At 39.9% G+C, this 18,243-nt stretch overlaps 1 protein-coding gene across 5 annotated transcripts in view; it reads left to right on the top strand.

Annotated features, from left to right (window-relative positions):
* Nucleotides 1–18,243, top strand: part of Bbs9 (Bardet-Biedl syndrome 9) — a 402,621-nt gene that overhangs the window by 191,394 nt on the left and 192,984 nt on the right. For all 5 annotated transcript variants that reach the window (XM_050124914.1, XM_050124916.1, XM_050124915.1 and 2 more), the window contains 2 exons: nucleotides 6,355–6,495; nucleotides 9,918–10,013. In XM_050124914.1, the coding sequence (XP_049980871.1) occupies nucleotides 6,355–6,495; nucleotides 9,918–10,013 (237 nt within the window). The remainder of the gene's footprint in view (nucleotides 1–6,354; nucleotides 6,496–9,917; nucleotides 10,014–18,243) is intronic.

Genomic DNA, 18,243 nt, shown 5'->3' with positions numbered 1-18,243 from the left:
GTTTGCTCCTCTCAGGTCTTATTCACATACATTCTTTATGTTTCACAGACGATCGTTCCTTGTCTGGGTCTGGCCAGGCCGTGTTGCAGAGAAGCAGTTCTGTTCTCCCATGTCAGTGAGAGGGAGTGAGGTTTTCTGTAGTCCCTCAGGAGTTAGCCTCCACTATCTCTACATTAAAGCTACATGCCATGGGCAGAGTGAAACACCACTGTAGCTGAAGTCGGTGTGTAGCAGTCACCGCAGGAGCAGTCGGGGAGGCCTGGCTTCCGGGCATCCGTGCTGCATCGACTCCAGCAGTCTCAGAAAGCCTTTGCAGGTCTTCTGTAGATGTGTAATGCATAGATGTGACTGTCCTGTTCACACACACACACACACACACACACACGCACACACACACTGCCCATTTTATTTTTCAAGCGCTTTTTGGCTTCCTATTTGAAAGTGATCCTGGCCTGGTGTGTGTGCCAGGTGTAATTAGAATTTTAGTATTGGAAATTGCTCATTCAGGAGTGGTTTCTCTCTGATTGATAAATGGTTTTGTGATTAATTGCATTGTAGTAGTTGTTACTATCCATTTCCTCTAGTGGATTATGGGAAAGGAAGCATATGAAAGAGAGGTATTTATATTTGCTTAAAAATTCAAAATCCTATATAGCAAAGTCAGACTGATGAATGACTAGACTGGGATTGGAATCAAACGAACAATGAGCATTTCTCTTCTGCCAGCTGAGGTTGCAGAGCTGAACTAGCCAGCAAGTCAGACGGCTTTTGCCAACAGCACAGAGGAGGTGTCGCTGGTGGTGCAATGGATTAGGAGCAACCAGGCTTTTCAGCCATCCTCCAAACCATTCCAAGAGCAACACTGAAAAGGTTTTTATTTCAAGTTTTTTTTTCTTGAAACAAGGCTTCTTGTAGCCCTGGCTGGTCTCGAGGTTGATATATAGCTAAGGGTGACCTTGAACGTTTTATCCTTCTTACTTAAATTCCAAGAGCTGGGATTAAAGTATGTGACACCACATAAGGCTTCAAAAGTCTATTAAACCGGGCGGTGGTGTCTCACGCCTTTAATCCCAGCACTCAGGAGGCAGAGGCAGGCGGATTTCTGTGAGTTCGAGGCCAGCCTGCTCTACAAGAGCTAGTTACAGGACAGGCTCCAAAGCTACAGAGAAACCCTGTCTCAAAAAAAGGGGGGGGGCTATTAATACATGTAATTTTTTCCCTTGAAAAAAATTCTGTTCTCTCATGTGGATGGATGTTTTCCTGCATGTATGTATGCACTTTGTGCCAGTTCCTGGTGCCCAAGGAGACCAGGAGAGGGCATAACATCCCCTGGAACTGGAATTACAGATGGATTTGACTCACCATGTGGGTGCTGGAAATCAAACTTGGCTTCTCTGGAAGAGCGGCAAGTTCTCCTAACTATGGAGCCATTTCTCCACTCCCCCTTTTCTTCTTTTTAAAAATGTTTATTTATTTACTATGTAGACAATGCTCTATCTGCATGTTTGACTGCACACTGAAGAGGGCATCAGATCACATTACAGATGGTTGTGAGCCACCATGAGGTTGCTGGGAGTTGAACTCAGGGCCTCAGGGGAGCAGTTAATGCTCTTAACCTCTGAGCCATGGCCCCAGCCCCTCTCTTTTCTTTATTATAAGCATGTGTACACTGAATCATCTCTTCAGCTTGTTTCCATTTTTAAACCCCTACATTCTCCTCAGTTTCTTGAGTTTAAAATAAAGCCAGTGGAGAAAGGGGTACACTCATCCATTGCTGGTGGGAATGCAAACTTGTGCAACCACTTTGGAAAGCAGTGTGGTGGTTTCTCAGGAAATTTGGGATCAACCTACCCTTGGACCCAGCAATACCACTCTGGGGAATATACTCAAGAGATGCCCTATCATACAACAAAAGTATATGCTCAACTATGTTCATAGCAGCATTGTTTGTAATAGCCAGAACCTGGAAACAACCTAGATGCTCTTCAATGGAAGAATGGATGAAGAAAGTATGGAATATATACATATTAGAGTACTACTCAGCAGTAAAAAACAATGACTTCTTGAATTTTGCATACAAATGGACAGAAATAGGAAACACTATCCTGAGTGAGGTAAGCCAGACCCAAAAAGAGGAACATGGGATGTACTCACTCATATTTGGTTTCTAGCCATAAATAAAGAACATTAAGCCTATAATTCGTGATCCTAGAGAAGCTAAATAAGAAAGTGAACCCAAAGAAAAACATATAGGCATCCTCCTGAATATTAACCTTCATCAGGTGGTGAAAGGAGACAGAGAAAGAGACCTACATTGGAGCACCGGACTGAAATCTTATGGTCCAAATCAGGAGCAGATGGAGAGAGAGCACGAGCAAGGAACTCAGGACCGCGAGGGGTACACCCGCACACTGAGACAATGGGGATGTTCTATCGGGAACTCACCAAGGCCAGCTGGCCTGGGTCTGAAAAAGCATGGGATAAAACCAGACTCGCTGAATACAGTGGACAGTGAGGACTACTGAGAACTCAAGAACAATGGCAATGGGTTTTTGATCCTACTGCACGTACTGGCTTTGTGGGAGCCTAGGCAGTTTGGATGCTCACCTTACTAGACCTGGATGGAAGTGGGTGGTCCTTGGACTTCCCACAGGGCAGGGAACCCTGATTGCTCTTTGGGCTGACGAGGGAGGGGGACTTAGCGGGGGAGGGGGAGGGAAATGGGAGGCGGTGGCGGGGAGGAGGCAGAAATCTTTTAATAAATAAATAAATTAAAAAAGCCAGTGTTTTTTAATCATTCCTAGTTTTTAAATCATGAGTCCACATAGCTGGTTCAAGTGGTGCAGAGGACAGGACACAGTTTTTGAAGAAAGTTTGTTTGAACCATTGACTTAGAAGTTAGTTGGATGTATATATAAGTACTGATGGTACAAAGAGTTAGGACCAATTAGGCTTTTTCAACCAGGTTCAAAACCGTTCCAAGAGCAACACCAAAAACGTCTTTATTTTAGTTTTTCTTGAAGCAAGGTTTTATGTATTTGGTTTGAACAATTAGCTTAGAATTCAGTTGAAAGTATATATATATGTATATATACTTATATATATACTTTCAACTATATGTATGTATGTATGTATGTATGTATGTATGTATGTAGTCTTTATGTGTTTAATAGCCAGAAGGTAAAAGCATTTTTTTGTCTTACTCATTTAAGATTAAAGAGATAGAAGCAAGTTTTGTTATTTTGTCTATTATCTATTAACCAGAGTTATAGCTTATCTATTATAGTAGAGACCTATTTAAGACTTCATCTTCATAATTTTGGGAATCTATGTAATATATGGGAATTTCTGTAAAGTTAGCAAGGTAGCCCTTTGTGATTTTTTTACGTGTGTGGTGGAATTGATGGCTGTGGCATGGAAAGTGTCTTCGAGTGCAATACATAGTGTGTCGACTCAGAACACTTCATCATTGTCAGTACAAACACATACACCCTGGAGCCCTCACAGCGCATCAGGCAGTGATACCTGTTATAGTTTACAGTGGAATTCCACAGTGAATTTAATATCTGTTGGTTAGGAAGAAAGTCAGAGCTGGCTAAAAATGGATGGGGACGAGATGGTGTTGCGAAGGATGGCAGGTATGGTCTACAGGACCTGCAGAGCATTTCCTTGCCTCCTCCTCAGTCGACTCCACATTGCTGATGCTCTCTCCCTGTCGGAGGAGGAAAGGACAGAAAAGCACCTCCATTGTCAGTGGGGATTAAGCTTCCCAACTCAGTCAACTTGACACAATATATTTCTAATTTCAAGGCTCTTGTCTGGGCCAGGTAGCCATATTTTCACTGCTTCTGCTTTTGCTATTTTAGAGCTCTCGCTGATTTCAGAGAATGAAGACTTTAGTGTGCGAACCCACCAAGTAGGGAGACATTGTGAGCATTCCGTTTCTGTACGGGACTTCAGTACAATAAAGATTGCTATGTTTTGTTCCCATCTTTCATGTTATCGTGTCAAAAACAGAATCCTAGAATTAAAAAGGAGCAAGCTGATTTTTAGATTTAGAAATAATCATATAAATTTAGTTTCATTCTGTTATTTTACAAAGATTGAAAAGTGTTTTAAAATAATTTTGAGATTTAAATTAATCAACGTTGTTGTTTAATTCAGTTCCCTGCTTAACTGTCTCTGTATGAATACTGACAACATTTAGGACTAATTGACTAGGCTTGAGTTATAAAACTTAGAGCTTAAAGTTGTGATGTGAATTAACTGTGATAGAACCTAATTCTCGTAAGTAACAGTTCCAATATTAATGTGTAAAGTTGTCATAAATCTCAGAAAATCTCCTGTGCATTGTACTTTGACAGTCATAATTCATTGAAAATAGTTAATATAATTTGATTCCTCAATATGTAGAAAAGCTAAAGTTTTAGAACATCTTGGGTTTGAGATATGATAATACAGAGTCTCGTGAAAACTGAGTGTTCTTTGCTCTAATTTTAACTGATATTCATTGGTTAAGGCTAGACCTTTGAAAAGCATAAAGAATTGTCTCAGTAGTTGAATGATTTTTATGGTGTCTGATGGGTTGGGTCTTAAAAATACGCTGCTTAAAGATAGATCTCATGCCTACGCTTCTTTCAACTCTTTAAAATGTTTATCAATTCTTTAAGATTTTTATAAAATGTATTTTGATGATATTCACTCCTGTCTTCCCTCCCTCCAAGCCCCCAGGTTCACGTCTTCCTCCTCACTCCTCCACTATCTGGTGTCTTCTTTTTTAAAATCTCTAGCCCCTAAATTTTTATTTATTTATTTATTTTAAGGAAGACTGTGTCACAGAAGACATCCTGGTCCTTTGGCCCTCACAGTCTTCCCATTTCCTCTTCTGTAATGTTCCCCAAGCTGTAGGTGTAGGTATTGTATTGTTGATGTATTCAGTGGGGACAGGTATCCTATGTTGAATTGTTCTTTGCATTTTCACAACTTGTGGCTTTCTGTAGTGATCACTTTCTTCTGGAAAAGGAAGCTTTCTTGAGACAGTGAGAGCTACACTTACCTGTTGTCCACTGAGAGGCTGAGGGCTACACTTACCTGTTGATAAGTATTTGGAATGTAGTTGGTTCTCTTGCTCTCATGGCCTTCCCCGGCACAGGTCGTTGGTAGTAGCAGACATGAATTCTCAACTGAGAAGGCCTCAAGTTAGATGTCTGTTGGGTTACTTCCAGGGTGGAAGCCACCACTATTGTACCTTTTACAATATTTTCCTTTTCTGGTCATTTGTGTGTGTGTGTGATTTATAGGCATTACAACCTCTGTAGGACTCGCGATTGCTGTTTTCTCTTGGCACCTTGCATTGCTCCGTGCCATACTGTAAGACCTAGTCCTCAGGTAGCTAGCTAGGTCAGTTCCAGCTCGACTCCTCCAAGTCCTTTTTCTGGGAGACAACAAAGGGCAATTGCAATAAGCTGTATGCTGTAGGGTTTTTCTTGAAACAGCTTGAAAGGTGTCCCATGTCAGGCACTTGGATAGCTGGTCTGTGTTTGTATGTGGGCAGCATCGTCATGACTGTGTAACTTTAGTTAAAAGTATCTTTGTATACAAATACATTTATGTATATTATATGTGATTTTGATTGAGCATAAAGTATGATTTTCTATGGCTTTTTCAAGCACCCTTGGTAATTTATCCCTCCTTCCTCTCTCTGTGTCACCCCTCACCTAGGTACATCTTCCTCACCTGATTTTTTTATTTTTCATTTAATAGCAACTGTGTCATCTGGGACGCCTCTACTTTTTTTTTTTGTTTGTTTGTTTTGTTTATTTTGAGGCAGGGTTTCTCTGTGTAACAGCCCTGCTTGTCCTGGAACTCGCTCTTGTAGATCAGGCTGGTCTCGATCTCACAGAAATTCACTTGTCTCTGCCTCCAAAGTGCTGGGATTCAAGGCGTGTGCCACCCCCCTACCATTTCCTGTCCTAGAACCTCTGCTCCCCTCCATACTCTATGATGCTATGCCCCCCCTTCCTTGTATCTGCAGTTACCTCAGGTTGTATACTCACATTGAAAGGTTCAGAGCTAGGGTTGACAAATAAGAGAAAACTCTTTCTAGATTACCTCACTCAATATAATATTTTTATTTCTGTTCTTTTACTTGCATTCTATCTCTCTCCCTCCATCTCTTTCATCTAAAAAATAATAATGAAATAAATATGAATCCTAGTAGTGCCTACCAGTTACTTGACTTGAGCTAAATGGAGGCAGGCAGCAGACTTCCTAGTGCTCCTGCTCAGAACACACAGTTTCTCTTCCTAGATGTTTGTCAAACATTCGTTTTTATTTTTATTTTTGTAATTTCAGGAATTCCTCGGGTTATCCAATGTAAATTTAGACTTCCTCTGAAACTCATTTGCCTACCAGGTCAGCCTTCAAAAACTGCAAGCCACAAACTCACTATCGACACCAACAAGCCTCCGGTCAGCCTGCCCGGCCTCTTCCCAGGTGGGACTTGGGATGCACTCTGCAGGGAGCTGGGGAATGTTGGGGTTTCGTGTGGAATACTCCAGCAGCAGGTGATAGAGGGGCTATCTGTACCTGTAGGGTGAGGACCCTCCCTCTCATGTGTCTGCTTAGAGGTGAGCAGCCTCGTCAGTAAGGTGGTAAGGTACACCTTCTACATTTTATCAGCATTTTTATAATCTTATTCTTGCTTCAGTGTACAAACAACAAATGATTCTTTTCCAGGTTGGGATTTTTGGCTTGAAATACAGATATTGTTCAGTGTTGCTGTAGGCCTTGGATATATACTATTCTAAGAATACTGCTCATCGTCACTGTCGCTTTTGAGGGTTGTCTTGTGGATGGCTGTTGTGTGGCTGTTCTGGTTGCTGAGTGGCCGTTGTGGCTTCTGCACTGCTGAGTGTGTTGGGACTTTCTATACATCTTAGAAGAGCTGCAGCTGTGGCCAGCTGACAGCATTGTAATCCGAGTTTGGAATAGACACCTACCCACTTTCTATTTTCTTAGAAATTTTTTTCAAACAATATATTTTGATCATAATTTTACCTTCTCTCACTTTCTTCCTGATCTTCACCAACACCCAACCCATGCAACTTACTTCCCCATCCACAAAACCGCAAAAATGAAAATTAAACAAGCAAAAGATAAAACAAACAAACAAAAACGCCAAAAGAGAATGAAACACCCCCCACCCCAAAATCATAGTTTGTTTTGTGTTGGCCAGCCATTGGCTATGGGGACCGCCCTGGAGTACATATAGTTCATATGCCAGCAACACTTCATTGGACAGAACTGACTTTCCCTGTGTCAGCAGCTGCCAGCTGCAAATATCTTCATGGTTGGGGCAGGGAGCTCATGTCTTCTTCCCCTTCTCAGGGCTAGGACCCCTCTGGCTTGAGCCTGTGCTGGCTCTGTGCACGCCGTCACAGTCTCTGTGAGTTCACCTGGCCGTCAGTCCTGCTGTGCCTGGAAGACTCTTTCCTTAGAATCATCCCAGACCTTTGGCTCTTACAACCTCTCTGCCTTCTCTTTTGCTCTATTCACTTTCTTACAGATGGCTTGGAATTCAAAGTAAAAAACCTAAGAATTGAATAGCCTTTTAACGTACTTTATTAAAAGTTAGCTGTGTTCACTATGAGGTGTATCCTTACTCTTGTATTTGAGGTGTAGGATATAGAATCCAGACTATTTCTCATAACATTGAGACATTTGTAGCAAGCATCTCTTTGTGTTATTATATAAAATGTTTTTAACTTGTTTCTCCTTAAGAGTAGGGCTTACTTATGATGGTCCTTATATTGGACAGGGTCTCACTGTGTAACTCTGCCTATCCTGAACCTCATCTTGTAGAGCAGGCTAGCCTTGAACTCAGAGAGGTCCACCTGCCTTTGTCGCCTGAGTATTGCCACCACACCCAGCCTGGACATAGGTTTTAAAACCTTCATTTGTGTATTTCCATGAGAAATAATCTCTAAAATGAAGTATTTTTTAAAAATAATCATTCAAGTCTTAATTTTGAATTGAGTTTGTGTGTACATAGTGAGTAGTTGTTTTTTAAATAGTTTCCTCCCTGTTCTTGCTTTCTCTCCACCTTCTCCTCCTTCTTCCCATCTTTTGTAACAATGTTAGACTGCACAAATGCATAAAAGGAACCTCTCCCTTTGTAGCACCTCGCATAACTGCCATGGACACAGCTGGAAATTAGATGTTGATCAGTAGCGAATTTGTTGATTCTGTTGATAATGTGTAGGTATTGGATTCGGAGAAGCTGACCTTTATTAGCATAAACAGAGCTCAGCTGGAGACTGAATAGAAATGTAGCCTGTTGACCAGGGAGTTTGTCTGGTAAGACAGACCATGTTTTTATAAAGCATAAAGGTTCTTATATGTTGACATTAGTTACAGTGACTATTTCAAATCTATATGTTCTACTAAAAGAAATGGATTAATGAGCTTCACATACAAAAGAAATAACTTTAAATCTCTGTTTCTTCCTAATTAACTGTCTACTTTTTTAAAGAAATGTAGGGCATATGTGGAGTGATTTTAGCTTTTATTACAAATAAATGAGAAGTTTAAAAAATAGATGAGTTCATACAAGGGATCAGCTAATAATTTACTACCCAGAAATGCATACATCTATTTCTGTACTTTCTCCTAATATTGCTAAAATAATTTTTGTAAGCATCTATCCCTCCCATAAAGATTTTCTTTAACATTGTTTAGAAACATCTTTATAGACCATAAATATTTCCATTTGTAACTTTAATTCTTACATGGTGCTTTATTATAAATGGACACCATGAAATCATCTGACTCATATTCTAAATTTAGGTATTTACATTGTAGTCTTGTGATAGGTTCCTTGCAAAAAACTATTTCAAATTTATGATCATTTCTTGGATGAAGGTCTGAAAGTACAACTGATAGTTTAAAGGTTAAGAATACGCACATTAAAACCTTTTGAAATTTAGTGTAAAGTTGATTTCTTCAAGGACCAGAATTTGTGTTGTTTGATTTTTCTCAACTCAGTGAGTATCAACATTCGGAGCCTCGTCAATTGCAGGTGAGGCAACTTATAATGTTTGAAGGGTAGATGTATTAAGTGTGTTTTTACTTCATGGTATTTTAAATTTATGATGGGATTATTGGAATCCAATCCTTTTATAATAAGGGAAATGTCTATATTTAGTATAAAGTGAATGCTGTCGATTCTCTAGAATATTCCAATAGGGATAATTTGTCTTTGTTTTGCTTTAGTTTTGGTACAAAGATTTTCAAATATTGTGCACATGTGTATTTTTAATATTTAAACTAAGCTTCCTATTTTAAATATTAGTCTTTATGTTGTGATTATGTAGATGATTATTTTCCCTTTTCTTTGTAGACTTTGCCAAGTTTTACCACAATTGTCTATTTTGACACTCCTGTATATTTTGTCTGTGGCTGCTGTTGGTTTCAGCCTCTCCGCCTGTCTCTGTCTTTTGGGGAGTAGATTTTCTTTGTATCCTAGGTTGGCCTTACAATTGAGTTCTTTTCTCTCTGACATGGGATAACTGACATGCACTGCCGTGTCCATCACAGTCTTCTGAGGTGGCTCAGACATCTTTGTAGATGTCTGCAAATCACAGATGCTGTCTGGAATGACATTTTTCCCACATTTAGTCTGCGCATATTCACTCTCACACCTGCACTCATCTATGAAAAAATAAGGAAAATGATTTCATTCCAGGAGTGTTATTATGAGACAGAAATTTGAGCAATTGGAAGCTGCTGTGAAGATCAGTTAATGTAGTTCATATGTGCATTTTAAATATTAATAATGTAAAACTTAGCTTCCTACTTTAAATATTAGTCTTTATTCTGTGATTCAGTGGACGGTTATGTTTCCCTTTTCTTTGCAGACTTTGCCAATCAGTCAGACGATGATCAGGTGAATGTAATGGGTTTTCGTCTCCTCGGCGGCTCTCGAGTTACTCTTCTTGCTTCCAGAACTTCTCGTAAGTAGAACCGAGCTGTTCCCATTGCTGAAATCTCCAGCTTGGGGCATTATATTGAACCATGAACTGTGGAAAGGGTGCAGATGCTGTTAACTAGGTATAGACAGACAAGAGCCACGTGTGTAAGGTATGAGAGTTGTGGAGACTAGATTGTGTTATGGACATAAACCTTTAGTTTTTGGGGTGTAGGTGGTTTGAAAGGAACTTCAAGAATTTAAAATTATTTTAAGATACACTTACAGTGATCTGGGTTTCAAGAACTCTTAAATACTAAAATTAGTTTTCTTTTTTGCATATGTATGTATATATTTATTTTTTTTAATGTTTTATGAGACAGAGTCCCCAATATATCAAACTCAGCCTGGGTTTGAACTTGTAACTTTTCTGACTCAGCCTCTCTCATGCTTACAGTTCAGACATATTCTACCTTGGACAGCTTAAAAAGTCTGTCTGTCTGTCTATCTATCTGTCTGTCTATTTATCTATCCGTTGTCTATCAATCAATATATCAATCATCTAATTAATCTATCATCTATCTATCTCTATATTACGTATCAGCTATATTCATATTTATCTTTATATCCCTACTTGACAATTTCTTAGTTAGGGTTTCTGTTACTGTGACTGAATGGAATTTGGGAAGGAAAGGGTTGATAACTCAGGTCATACTCCGTCTCTGTGGGCAGTAGGACAGGAATTCATGCCAGGCTCCTGGAGGCCAAATTGAAACAGAGGCTACAGAGGAGGGTGGCTTACTGACTTGCTCTTCATGGCTTGATCTGCTTGCTTTCATATAATCAGGACCACCTGCCCAGAGGCAGCACTGTCACTCATGGGCTAGACCCTCCTAAGTCAATCATTAATCAAGAAAATGGCCTCAGATTTGCCTACAGACATCTAGATGAAGGCATTTTTCTTAGTTGAGTTTCTTTCCTAGATAACTCTAGAACATGTCAAGTTGACAACACACACCAAAACCACTGACAGAAATGAACATGAAATGAATGATTGTTTTTGGCTGAGACTAATATCAGATAGAAATCCAATAATTATATAGCCAAGATTGAATTCCAATTTAAATATACCTTATAATTTAGTTGTTTTATATGAGTAAAATAGTTGAAACTAGTTGATTTAAAACTTATGTTGTGTTTACTATATTAATAGAATTAACCTTTCTTTTGCTATATACTTTCATAGAAATAAACAAGCTAGTAACTTATATTTCATTGGGATAAATTGTGTGTGTGTATATGTGTGTACATTGAAATAGTTTGAATACATGCCAGTTTAAAAAAAATCTGTAATGTTGTGGGTAGGGTGCTTGCCTTGAGTTTGCACTCCACTACCGTAAACTTTAAAAACCATCCTATAGAGCTGTGCAGTGGTGGCTCATGCCTTTAATCCCAGCACTCGGGAGGCAGAGGCAGGTGGACTCTGTGAGTTCGAGGCCAGCCTGATCTATAAGAACTGGTTCCAGGACAAGCTCGAAAACTGCAGAGAAACCCTGTCTCGAAACAACAACAGCAACAAAAGCCATCCTGTAATTTTAGCAGTTGGCTTGCCCTACATCTATAGTCATATTGTCATGTTTGCAGTCTTGCAATAACAGGATGAAGGAAGTGAAGACATCTTCTTTGAAACTGAAAATTGTTAGTAGGAACATACTTCCTGCTATTGGAACTGACTATGTTTCTATAGCTAAGATCATATAAGCTTCTAGGATATATAGATTGCTGACTAAAACCTGAATGCAGGTAGACATTCTAGTGTAAAGCACACAAAAATAAAAGTTACTTTGAAAAAAAGAGAGGAAAACTCCATGCTTTCTGTGGTCTTTTTGATGAGTCAGGACTACAGTCATTACATTGGTGATCACATAGACTATTTCTAAGATGAGGTTTTGATGAGTCATGACTACAGTCATTACATTGGCGATCACATAGACTATGTCTAAGATGAGGTCTGAACTCTTGGCAAATTTCTAGTTCCCTGGCCATTCTGCTAAGTCTAGGCATGCGCTGTTGTTATGCTGTGCTTGGCTTCACTCTTCATTTGGATGTTGGAATCATTTTGATGCATTTTCTTATTTAATTTATCAAACTAAAAAAGTGTCACCAATCTTTCTTTTGTAAACTGTAGAAATTCTGATTTGAGTTAATGGTGCTTGATTATTTTGAAGATTAATTTTTTACTTATATGTGTATCAGTGTTTGCCTACACAAGCCCATACACATGCCTCATGCCACAGAGGCCAGAAGAGGTTCTGTCCCCTGGATCTGAAGGTACAGATTGTTTTGAGCTTGTATGGGGGTACAAGGACCCGAACCAATGTCCTCTGCAAGAGCAGTAAGTGATCTCAGTGGCCGAGCCGCTGCTCCAGTCCCCCCTCCCCCCTTGCTTGTGCTCTATCATTACTCTTCAGTTGAAGCCATTTAAAGAGCAAACTTTATCTTTCTGTATCTCTGAACATATTTATCTCCTACAGCGTCTGTAATTGTTCTCTTCAGACAAGTGGCTTGGAGCACTTTGTTACCCTCCTATTCTTTACTCTTCACCAACACCAGAGATATAGCCACCTTGTTCACATCTCTGCTCGTGGTCCGGCCTTGACAGAACACAGGAAGGCAGTATTCAACAGGAAAGCTAAGGAGTGCACGGATTGAAACCTGAAGGCCAGCTGCTCCATTTCTATGCTGATTCTTTGACTTTAAAGATGGGGTTTCTGTCTAGGAGAGGACTTTGTGATGAAGATGTCAGTGGAAGTCAGACTATGGAGTTAAGGGAGACATTGCTTCCCCTCTTTGCACTCTTGGTGTATTGGTTCCCTTGTGTCTGACCCATGTTTGGCATTTTAGTTTTTTGTAAAAAGCACACAAAGAAATCTGAGTCAGATTGTGATGGCACACACCTTTAATCCCAGCACTTGGGAGGCAGAAGCTGGTCGATCTCTGAGTTCGAGGCCAGCTTGGTCTACAAGAGGTAGTTTCAGGACAGACCCTAAAGCTACAGAGAAACCCTGTCTCGAAAAACCAAAAAAAGAAAGAAAGGAAGGAAGGAAGGAAGGAAGGAAGGAAGGAAGGAAGGAAAGAAAGAAAAGAAAAGAAATGAAATAAAATCCGGATTGCCAGGTTTCCACCACATGGAAGGACACAGTGCCTCTTCTCCTCACATGACCCTCATGGTGTATGGAATTGTCCTTAGCTTGTGGCTGATATTTGCTGTAGAGGACCCTCAGTCACTTCCTTTAGAAACCTGCTTGACAGTCATGCATGCTATATGGCACTTTTATTTTTTCTTTCTGTCGGATGAGTCCAGGGCCTTGTACACACCAAATTCTTGCTTCCCCTCTGAGCTGCACTCTCAGACCCAGGGATACTTTTGTAACTCCTGGAACAGGAAGGATTGGGCAAGGCCAAACTCTCCGGTTGATGGGAAGGTAAGGGAGCTTTGATGTTATCCACATTTTGAAAATAAAAATGGCATGACATTGGTGTCTTGCAGGATAAGAAACTCTGGAGGAAAAAGGCCTTGCCAAGTTTCCACAGGAAGTTCAGATCTTGTATTTTAGAGCGGAACCTGTCATAGGTTAGGTTTTCCCTGACAGTGATTTGTTTATTATAGCCAAGCATTTAAAGCAGCTCTCAGATTTTAAAATGGAGAATTTCAGATAAAATATGTTTATAAGAGTGATTGTAGACTGGGGCTATGAGATCCGAGCTGACAATGAGAGATGCAAAGATTATAGAGAATTGATATGTTGAGAAACTAATGGTGCCATGGCCAAAACATGTGGTAAGGGTGTAGTAGGAGCAGCAAGGGGGTGACACAAACAGAGGTGACAGCCTGAGAGCAGACTCAGTGCTCACGGCAAAGTCTGCACGACCGCTACTGCTTTTTCCCCTTTTCCATACCTGCGTGTGGTGTGCATATGTGTGTATGAGTGTTCGCGTTCACATGTGCGTGTGCGTACACACGTGGGTGCAGAAGCTCAAGGTTGATATTATTAATCTTTATTGCTCCTGCATCTTATTCTTGGAGGCAGGGTCCCCCAGTCTAACACAGAGCTCCCCTGCACAGTGAGTCTGCTTCTCAGCTTGCTCCAGAATGCCATCTCTGCTCTGGGCTGCCACTCCTCCTTGGCATTAACTTGGGTTCTGGGGATTTGGGCTCGGTTTCTCTTGCTTGTACTATGAACACTTTAACTGCCAAGCATGTATCTCCTCAGCCCTAGACTACATTTTCCTCTACATACAGGCCTGTAAGGCAAGGTGAAGTCTTCGGGGAATGGTGGCTAAGCCAGAGAGACGGTCAGTAGAGACAAAATATGAAGTTCCAAATGTGAGGATACTAGGAAGGCCTGATTGATGCTCAGCCCTCACTGAGAAAAAGACCCACATCAGGGTGCATCGTGGTGAAATTTTAGAGCACTACAGACCAAGAATATATCATATGGGTTATAAAAGGAAGAACAAGCTATTGACAAGAAATAAATCAGAATGATGTACTCTTTCAACAAAATTTCTCGTTTTCCAGATATGGTGACACATGGCTATAATCTCAGCTACTCAAGAGGTGTCATAAGGAGTTTCATGAATTTAAGGCCACACTGGGCCACTTAGCAAGACTTTGTGTCAAAACAAACAAACAAACAAACAAACAAACAAACAAACACCAGCCAACCAACCGACTGACCAACCACAGCCAACCAAGTATTCAACAAAAACAGCCTCAATTAGTATTGAACAGTGAAAACATTTGCTCCAAGATGCAAGGAAGATGTGTCTCAGCTTGGGTTTCTGTTTCCTGCTAAGCTGATAGTGAACGAAGAATGCTAAGTAACCCACCCTCTTTTGTATAGATTCAATCAGGTGTTTAAGGATGGAAACGGGAACTAATACACACCAGGCTTTCTTGTCTTCTGCTCGATTCGAATATGCTGGAGGGAACAAATTAAATAAAATCAAGTTGGAAAGTCCTGTGCTTACCCACTTTATTTAGCATGCTTTCAGGCATAGCAGAGGAGTCGTCGACCCGTCGTCTAAGATGAGTTGAGCCTTGAGAGTGTCTTTCTTTTTGCTTTGCAGAAGAAAGCACATGTGAACTTGTTAATTAAAGTGTGTTGAGTGCTAGGGGTGTGCGATTCTTGTTTCATTCCTTCCTGGCAGAGTAGGTCTTTTATATCTATCACCCAGGGTATTGTTACATACAGGGCTAGCACATCCCTTGCAGAACCCATGGATTACAGTAGGAGAGGCAAATGGGTAAGGGGAGTCAGTATTCAAACATTGATATGCTGGCAATAGGAGTAGAAGCTGTAGGAGATATTGTAAGGATCTTGAGAAATAAGCATGAGAAGTGGGTAAAGGTCAGTACAGGAAGTAGGAAAGATATGGTCAAAGTTGGCAGATGTGTACGGGTTTTAGACATATGAATTCTCTGGAGTGCCTGGACCCTCACACTGTAGAGGCTCTGTGATATGAGGCCAAGCATTGTAGGTACAATTAATAATAATATTAGTCAAATCTGAAGTCATTTGATATTTTCCTTATACCCGGTGAGTGTAAAGGGATGGTGATTTATCAGTTAGTATTTAGCAATTTCTTCACTATGGGACAATTTGTTTATAATGCAAATCTAGCTTTCAAAAAGCATTTTGAAAAGTAAGTGTAGCTGTACCTCCATAGATTCTAGTATTGAAGACTTTATATATTTTTGTTTTAAACTTATATCTACAGAAATTGTTTACAGCATTTCTTCCAAGTTCATGTCTAAAAACATTTATTTGCTTTATCTTCTTAAAAAGTTTTCCTATAATATAATTATATACGTGCATTGGTTATGATTTAATATAAACTGCACTTGTATTGTTGAAGTTCAGATGATCTGACTTGAATGGGGTCTGATGTGGCATTCTCTAGTCTGCTTCATTGAATCCACTATTTTCTCCACTGTTTGGTGGAATGGGGTCTGAGTGTTGGGCTTAATTTTATTTGGAAGCAGAAGTGGTTATTTCCACTGAGTGCTGTGACAGAACGCAAAAGAAAAGGAGATGAACAAATTCAGTGCTCACTTTGGCAGCTCTTTTGATTAGTAGTATTTTATGGCACATTTTTAAACTCTAGATCTTTTATCAGAGATTATAAATAGAGAGGTGCGTTTCTCTTTTCTGTAAAATATCTAATGTGGAAAGTCTCTATGTGAAATGTTATGTGCTTGGATTATGAACACTAAGGAGATGGTTTTGACTTGTGGGCATCTCACTCACTGTTTCTTTTTGAGTTTTGCTAGTTTGAAAAAAACATGTCAAGTTAAGAATATTATTTTGGGGGCTGTAGAGATGGCTCTTTCAGAGGTCCTGAGTTCAATTCCCAGCAACCACATGATGGCTCATAACCATCTATAATGAGATATGGTGCCCTCTTCTGGAATGCATAGATAAATGTATACAGAATACTGTATACATGATAAATAAATAAATATTTTTTTAAAATGAATATTATTTTCTTTCTGTACCCATGTTTTCTATGTTTTTGTTGCAAATGGTTTATTTTTCTCCTGACTATGCTAGTACATGGAAGGGAAACTAACTCTAAAAAATAACTATAAAGTTACATATAAAACATGATACAGGGAAGGGAACCAATAACTCTAAGAGATAACTATAAAGTACATATAAACCATGATACATGGAAAAGAAACAATGACGCTAAGCGACAACTATGAAGTCACATATAAACCATGTTTGAGTGCGGATCTTGTCCAGGCATATCGTCTTCACCGTCATCTCTCAGGTGGGCGCACGGCTGACTTTTTCTGCTCTGAGCACAGGCCCTTCCTTCCACCTTAAGGACTAAGAGTTTTGTACGAAGTGCTTAGGAGTGTACTTCGGATTCAGAGCAATCGTTCAGGCTTTAAACTCTAGCTTGTTATCTGAATGACTATGGAAAATTATTAAACATCTGTAAGATGGTAATAAGATGGCGAGATAATACACGAGTCGGCATGAAATGGTCCTTAAAGAGAAGATTAACTTTCTAGTACGTTGTAGGTACTAAATAAGCCTTTAGTAGTATTTTCATCATTGTTGCTGTTATTGTTCTCTTGGGACGTACTGAGACTCGAAACAAAGGGTGCTCTTGTGTTACTGTACTTATAAGGAACGTTTCACTAGTCTGATTTGCCCTCCTTTAAATTGGCTGCAAGTTTTTTGTGTTATTTTATCAATTAGTTTCTTAGTCCATTCATCTGTGTTGCATAGGTGTGTACCTGTGTGCACACACATGCACGCTGATACATGTTAAGGTCCAGAGGACCACTTTTGGGACTTGCTCTCCATGACCATGTGACCACCTTGTGGGCGCTAGGAAGCAAACTCAGATTATCATGCCTGTGTGCAAGAGTTCTACCCTCTGGATCATTTCATGGACCCTACTTAATCTTTTAAATAGGGGCAGTTTTTTTGCCTGCCTTTCTTGCCAGCCCACAGCATCCCTGCCTTGCTTTATACACCACCCATATCTGGCATAAGCTGTACATGGGGTTGACTAAGCCACATGAGCCAATAGTCATTTATAATGAAATCTCCATGCTGTAGTTTACCGTGTATTGGGGAGAATAACAGCAGTTATATGGAAATAAGCAATGCTTATTGCATGCTAACTGTATCAATTACCTTTTTTTTTTTTTAAGACAGACTCTGTATCCCAGGCTGGCCGTTTTAGGCCTATTACAGTACAGAATAGGGCAAGGTGGGTGTTCCAAGCAGCTAGAGGAGGAGACAGTAGGTGGAGTCAAAGAGAAGCCATGTAGCTGCCACAGGAGACAGACACCTGATGCTACCTTACCCGTAGGACACAACCGCATGGCGATACAACTTAAATGGGTTGATTTAAGATATAAGAGTTAGCTAGAAATATGCTTAAGCTATTGGACAAACAGTATTGCAATTAATACAGTTTCTGTGTAATTATTTCAGGTGTGGGCAGCCAGGAAACAAATGAGTGGTCTCCGACTACAGTAGGGTTACATTTAGTCTTTGCCAGGGTACCATGGAAAATCCTAAGAAACACATCACATGTCTTTTTATCCAGTCTTTAATATATATTGTAAGCAGGAAAGCTGAAAATAATCCTCATCCTGCCAACACTTCTAATATTTCTTTCTTTTGAATAGTGTATATAACATAAATAGGTGGTGGTGAATTAAATGGAATTTGTAACTTCTGAGA

This window comes from Alexandromys fortis, unplaced genomic scaffold, assembly GCF_014885135.2.
Source record: "Alexandromys fortis isolate MF-2015 unplaced genomic scaffold, M_Fortis_MF-2015_v1.1 scaffold_204, whole genome shotgun sequence".
NCBI lineage: Eukaryota > Metazoa > Chordata > Mammalia > Rodentia > Cricetidae > Alexandromys > Alexandromys fortis.
This window is presented reverse-complemented; position numbering and strand designations above follow the sequence as displayed.